Source organism: Callithrix jacchus, chromosome X, assembly GCF_049354715.1.
Source record: "Callithrix jacchus isolate 240 chromosome X, calJac240_pri, whole genome shotgun sequence".
In the NCBI taxonomy this organism is placed as follows: domain Eukaryota; kingdom Metazoa; phylum Chordata; class Mammalia; order Primates; family Cebidae; genus Callithrix; species Callithrix jacchus.
This window is the reverse complement of record NC_133524.1, coordinates 27,087,385-27,094,415: the sequence shown is the minus strand read 5'-3', so window position 1 is coordinate 27,094,415 and position 7,031 is coordinate 27,087,385. Positions and strand designations below refer to the sequence as shown.

The 7,031-nt window shown below is 41.7% G+C and overlaps 1 protein-coding gene across 1 annotated transcript; it reads right to left on the bottom strand.

The window, feature by feature from the left end:
• Positions 1 to 1,199: 1,199 nt before the first annotated feature.
• On the bottom strand, positions 1,200 to 3,152 carry MAGEB5 (MAGE family member B5). Its single transcript, XM_008989098.6, is given in 3 exon segments — positions 1,200 to 1,292; positions 1,295 to 2,042; positions 3,010 to 3,152. Coding segments are annotated over 3 exon segments (984 nt in total).
• Positions 3,153 to 7,031: the final 3,879 nt, after the last annotated feature.

The following is a 7,031-nucleotide window of genomic DNA, read 5'->3' as shown; positions in this document are numbered from 1 at the left end:
ATAAACTTTTGTTGTGTAAGCCACTAGTCTAAATCTAAAGATTTCTTTCTAGATTATCTATGATCCCAAAGGAATTCATAAGAGCATGTTTTAGTGGTGAGGAAGGATTTTCCACATTATGGTTATGTGGTATTTAAACACACGATACTGGGTACTGTACAGATGAGGTCAACAGCAGTTTATTAATCACATATATTCACAGGGCAGGGTAGCAGTACACCACATACCATACAGGGTCACACAAGGGTTGCACTCAGGAACAGAGTGAATGAATAAGGTCTCTGGGAGGCAGGATTTGTAGACAAGAGGAAAAGGTGATGTCTAGTTCACATGGGAAGATGTGATTGGCTTGTGTGAATAATTTGAAGGCTGCCAGGGAAAGAAAACAAGATCTGTGCCTGGTTCTGTTAATAAAGATGATTGTTTGACTAGGGACCTAATCTGCAAGTGCATAGTGTAGAGAGGAATTTCCAGTTAGGCCATTTGAAAAATCTAGGGCAGTATATAGTATTAGGTCTTGATTTGGGGCTTTATAATACAGTGCAGTTTTCCATTAAAGGGTTTTCTCTCTCAACTTTGAGACACATCATCTGAGGGTTCTGACCTCTGCTTACCAGTTTCATAGCCTCATCTAACATCCCAATGCAGCTAATTTTAAAAGTTTCAACACATTGTTTGGCTTTCAGTTTCCCAAAACTCAAACTGCCTTGCTTCATGAAATTTATGCTTTACTGCTCTCAACTGGAATGTTCCCTTCTCACTAATCCTTTCTACTTTCCTGTAAGTCATAGAGGATTGTTCAACATTTACTTTATATGACTACAGCTTTTAGCCTCAACGATTCTATGGGCAGAAGCTGGGTCTTTATCTGAGCAGCTCCAGTACTGTCACTGAACCTTCCAAAGACCAGATAATTAAATGACGTTTAGGGAATGTGAGACAACATGAACAAGAGATCTAACTTATAAAGATTTAATTTCTCCTACATTTTTAACAAGCTAAACATATCAAGGTATAAATCATTTAATTTTACAAAACAAAAGACTGAATGGAATGAGGAAAACCAAGATTGATCATGTTTTATAATTTTTTTCTATTTCATCATCTCAATTATTTTACTGGAGGTTCTTTTGTATTTCAAAAAACAATCCCTTTTGGTGATGTTATATTTGCTTGACTGGATGAGAAAACTTCAGACTTCAGTAGGGTTGGGAGAAGCTGTTGAACTTGGCCTCAAAACAGTCTTGGCCACTGCAGTAGTGCCAGTCTTGGCTGCAATTCTGGCTTGGGCTCTTTCTTCCTCATCCATCAAAGCCTCTTCATATCGTGAAGAGAAGGTACCTGGAGCAATATTACTGACCTTGGCCAAATATTCCAAGACTTTCATCTTGCTGGTTTCACTATAGGCTCTTGTAACCCACAGGGATTTATAGTGTGCGGGACAACTGCTGGGCACCTGACAGTACTCCAGGTACTTTAGCTTCACAAAATCCTGAGTGATGAGCTTCCTGGGCTCTCCATAGAGGTAGTACTTCTTCCCAACACATATCTGCATCATATCCAGAAATTGCCAGGTATCTTCCTCATTGGCACTGTTGCCTTTCAGGAAGATCACACTCAGGAGAGTCATCAGGAGACCAGTCTTGGGTAACCCTTTGCCAGCATGAATCCTCCCATTGTTGGGGAGTTTCAGCTTGCTGACAAGGTCATATAAGTGATGAGTTGGGTTGACCTTCTTCAAATCAACTGCAAAGACAACCTCAATGTGCTCAGATACTTTTCTGAGAATCTCAGCAAACTGGTTTTGGTATTTTGGGCTGACAATCTTCAGCATATCTTCCCTCAAAATAGGCTGTTTCATTTTGAACTTGTAGAGCAGGAACTCCTCCAACAAACCCAACTTCTCACAAGTGTGGAGCTTAATCTTCTGATCCTGAGACATGATGATTCTGATAAAGGATAGCAGGCAGGAGAATGAATAGTAGAACAGATCAAGATGGCCCACTGGAGGTGGAAGGTTGAGAGGTGGAAGGTCTGTGCACCTTCAGTGTGGAAATTCCACCATGGTTATAATGAAAACAGCATGCAGTTTTCCATGATGGAACTGCTCTAGACACTCACTGGGATTCTGTTCTCCTTATTAGTGTGCCCCTTGAGAAACCTTTGGAAGAAGTTAGATTGAACTGTAGGGTTGAGCTTGGAAGCCCTGCCTCAGGAATATTAAAGTGACATAGTGGCTGCCAGTCTTCTGAGTTGAGGGGTCCTTTTACTTCACATTCAAGACAATCATGCCAACTGGTGGTGAGTCATGAGAACCATTTTCTCTTTAGTTATACCACAAACCTCCCTGGGACCCATAAGAAGGATGCGAAGGGGGTCCTCAGCTTATCACTGCTGTCTGGGTGCCCACAGTGCTGACTGCTGAGTGGATAATTTTCTGTCCCGGCCTTTCTGTTATCCTCAGTTCTCTCTTGGGGTCCTTACATTGGCATATAGGGCCTAGGAGCCCAACTCCCTTCATTTTAATGGTGACTACTATACCTTTAGACTAAGGATGTCACCTCCCATAGACCTGACATAAAGAAGTGGTGGAGAGCTTCCACTTCACAACTCTGCCCTGGCCCTTCAAGCGCTGAAACCAGGGTAGGGCCAGATTCTTTTTTAACCCTTTTATTTAGTGGTTGATGGTTCCTTCAGCACTTGATTTGACCTCTGGCATGCTCTGAAACTTCTCCTTCCCTTGTTCTAAGGCCTATTCCCTCATACTAAAGACAAAATGACCCTGAAACCTTCACTAAGGGGAATGTGACCGTCTTCTTATCTGCTCTCATTTGTTCTTACCTGTCCTTGTTCTTCCAAGGCTGAGAGCAACAGTTGGATTCTGTGTGTTCCCATTCATAGGGTATGTGGTCCCCTCAGTTATTAGGGTATGCACTGTGGCCTCTGAAGAAACCTGGAAATCCCCTAACTGCCGACCTTAACTCGCAATCATTAGACCAACTTCCTTACTTGCTTGTGACATCATACGAGGAAGTATGCCACATCATGTCAACAATGCAGATGTATTCCAGGGCTGCCAGTAATAGTGGGGCTCTGTGTGGTTCTCTTAGTTCTGAAGGTGGAAGGTTTCCTAAGTCCTCACTAGGGACCATCACCTTAACTCATGGCAGGGCCTTGGACTCTTTTTGTTTACTTGGGACCGTCCCCTCAGACTAACCCCTCACATCTCTGAAACCTTTCTTGTGGAAGACAGCCTGACAGCTCTGCCCAAGGCCTCCCAGGGTTGATGGCAGGGGGAGGTTCTATGCCACCTCCCTGTTACAGGGTCTGTGGTCCCCTCAGTCATCACTCATGATTCTGCATTTGATTCCTCGCAGGGCATGAATATCTCTCTTTATTGTCAGAGTCTCAAAGCCTTAGACCAAGATTCCCACTCCTTGAGGCCCCAGAATGAAAATAGGAAATGCCACGTGAGGCCACCTCTATCTATGCTCTCCCAGGGATTACATCAAGATTCAGGCTCCTTGGGGCTCTGTGGAGGATAGAGGTCTTCCCTCAGTCCTCACTCAGGGTCCTCACCTTGACTCTTTGCAGGTTTTGAGTTTCTTCTTTCAACTATAGGTCACTCATGTAGACTAAGGCTCTTATGTTCCTGAGAACACTGAACAATAAGTGAGAAATAGCCTAACAGCCCTGCTTCAGTCTTCCAGGTCTAAAAGAAGACACAGTCTGATCTCCATTACTCTGTTTACTATGGGGTATTTGTTTCTTTAGTTGTCGTTCATCAGAGTCTTCATCTTGATTTCTACACTTTCTATTAGAGGCTTCTGGAGAAATGCCACACAATTAATTCCAAACTCTTCATTAGTTTTCCCTCCGTAAATGTTGCAGAGAATAGGATGTGTCCTAAGAATGATATGAGATGAGAAAGTTGAAGCACAAAGCAGAAAGCACTGGACAGGTGTGCCTTCAGAGAAAAAAGAAATTGCTGATACATCCCTTCTTGTCACTAGGCAGACTTCGCTTCTTATGTAACTTCTGTTCAAATATATCTACTTTCTACAGTGAGGAGGCTGAGTCAAATGATTTTGTGAGTCCCTAGTATTTTGAGGTTTCTGACATTGACATTGCATATAATGATATTGTCAACAAATATCTTTCTTTAGTCACACCTTGCATTCATTTTGGTATTTTTATTGCTTATTCCTTGGGCTATGTATCCCAAAGCAGTATTTGGGGTTTGAAGTCTTGCTTTGTATCACCTGAGATATGTTTTGAAGTAGTGAGCAGGAAATAAGTAACACAAGGTCTGCCTCAGGCTGGAAGAAGTGGAACAGTGTGGACTCTAGAGAAATTCAGATCCAGGGTCTAGTCTAGTTCTCTCACTTACCAGTCTTGTGAACTTGAGAAAATTGTAAGTTTTTACCTGCAAAGTCAATTTGATAAACCCCATCTTATGCCATCTTATAGAATTTAGGCATGTATATACTGTATGTAAATCACCTGACATGGTTTTAGGCAAAGATTGGGTCCTTAATGAATGGTAATTATTACTAAATGTATTTTGACTCAAGATGATAACAATCTTCCCTCACAGAATTTTATTTCCATAATGTATTAGAGAATACTCCAACAACATAGAAATCTACATCTGCTGAAATGCTGTCAAGCCAGTAAAACTGAGTAGTGTTTCCTCATTAGAGCATCTGTTATTTAATTTGGCTGTGGACCTGCCTTCTTCAGCTGGAGGCAACTCAAAACTCCTTTTTTTGTGGTAGGAACCAGAAACTTCCCAGGTCACTTTTCCATCAAATTGCCCCTATTTTTATTCACTTCATCACCACCAAAAACCATGCCCTCTCTTAGAATTTGAAAAATTACAGTCAAAGTAACCTAATTCAAATGTCTTTTTAATGGAGCAGACTCTGGCTTTCCCAGCCTATGACAAGGGTGATGGTTCAGTGGCCTCTTGGCATTTCATGTAAAGGAAGTATCACTCATATTTCTCAGAAACTCCCTGGACATCATGTGCCTGGAAGACACAGTGTGTGAACTGGGCAACTGCACAGGTCTCTTTCCCTTCCTATCCCAGTTGGGGATTTCTTTCCGGTATACCTACAGTGTCAAAATAACTTTTAAGACTTGCTTTCCATCTCAGGGGTAGTCTCTCACCTCTGAGAGGTACCATCTGAGGGCCAGGCCCATGCTCACCACTCCCACAGCCTCATGCAGCCCAACCTGCAGCTTCCCTTAAATTAACTCCCATCAAGAGACTTGCCGTTTTCTAATACTCTGAACTGCCTTCATCAGATAGCTTACATTCGACTATATTCATGTAAAATCATCTCTTCCTTATTCCCTCTTTTTAATTCTCATTTATGTCTTAGATGGAATCTCATCATCTTCCTTATATATTAGTTGCTGTTTGACTCTAAAATTCTACAGGCAGAAGCTGAATCTCCTTTTCCTTACTGTCACTAGTACTATCAGGAAGACTTCTAAACAGCAGGTACTCAATTACTTGTTGGGAAACAATAATTAAAATATAATAAAAACAGTAAGCAGGAAGTCTAATTTATTATTTAATTTCTCATCCAGTTTGAATAAACAAAGTAAATACAGGTTTATATAATTTAATATTACAAGCAATGAGCAAATAGTCTAGGAAAAAACACAGATTTACCACTCTACATTTGTTTCACTATTTTGTGATCTCAACTATTTTGCTGTTGGGTTCTTTCACATTTCCATGAAGATCTCTATTTCAATGCCACATTACCTTATTCTGTACTAAAAATAAAGTGTTTTAAAATAACAAACCTTTTAGTCTTAAACCTGACAAACAGAAATAAATGTGTGATCTATGACATTAAGAAACTTAGATTGTGAAACAATTTAAATCTTCACTTAAAAGAAAGAACATTTGTAAAATAATAATGAAAACAAAAGATAAATCTACAGGTTACCCAGGTATAACTGGAAAAAAGAAAGATACACATCTTGTTCCCTCCAGCATCTACTATGCTGTACTACTTAAATGGCTCACTACTCTCTTCTAACATAAAGTGAACATTCTACTTCAGACCTCCCTATAGGATGTGGGAGGATCTATAGGATGTGGTCCCATAAAGTGCCCTGGCCAAGGGAACAGTGCCAGCTCTGTGTGCAGCTCTCAGGCTCATTGTTCTCTCTACCTCATCTGTGAAAGGCTCTTCATGCAGATTTGGGAAGGAAATGGGGAGAGTATCATTGATCTTGGCCAAAACTTACAGGACTCTCATCTTGCTGGTTTCAGAATGGGCTCGTGGAACCCAAGGGAACTCATAACCAGGGGATCACTGTTGTGCACCTGCTGGTACTCCAGGTACTCTTCTCGCACCAAATCTTCTCTGATCAACTTATGGGGCTCCCCAAAGGTTATAGGCCTCCTCCCAGCATAGATTGCCACTGCATACAGGAAGCCCCAGACCTCCTCTTCAGTGGCATAATTGATTGCCTTTACTGAAGATCACACCCAGGAGTGTCGTCAGAACATCTGTCTTCAGATCTTATCACCACTCAGACTTCCTTCACTGGAGAGGTCCACCTTGCTGACAAGAATGTAGGAGTTGCTGCTGGAGTCAATTTCTTTCCACTCAACACCAAAGACAACTTTCAAAAGCTCAGAGGTTCTCCTGAGGATCTCAGGGAAGTGCTGCTTGTACTGTCTGCTGACAAGCTTCAGCAAATCAGCCTTCAAAATAGACTCTTTCTTCTCATACTTCACCAGTAGGAATTGCACCAACACGCTTAACAACTTCCTGTTCAGAGGATCTCAGTATGTGCTCTGAATGAAGGCTCTTTTCTGGCAGCTGCTTGCACTTTTCTCACCTTGACCCTTGGCAGCTACATCAGATTTTAAGCATGAAACACCTGCATCAGGAGAGCCAGTGAGTGAAGCTCCCTGAGACTCCTGAGGAATAGAGGCATCAGGAGACCTACAACAAGCACCCCAACAATAAGGACAAAAGACAGAGGAAGAGCAGGTCTCT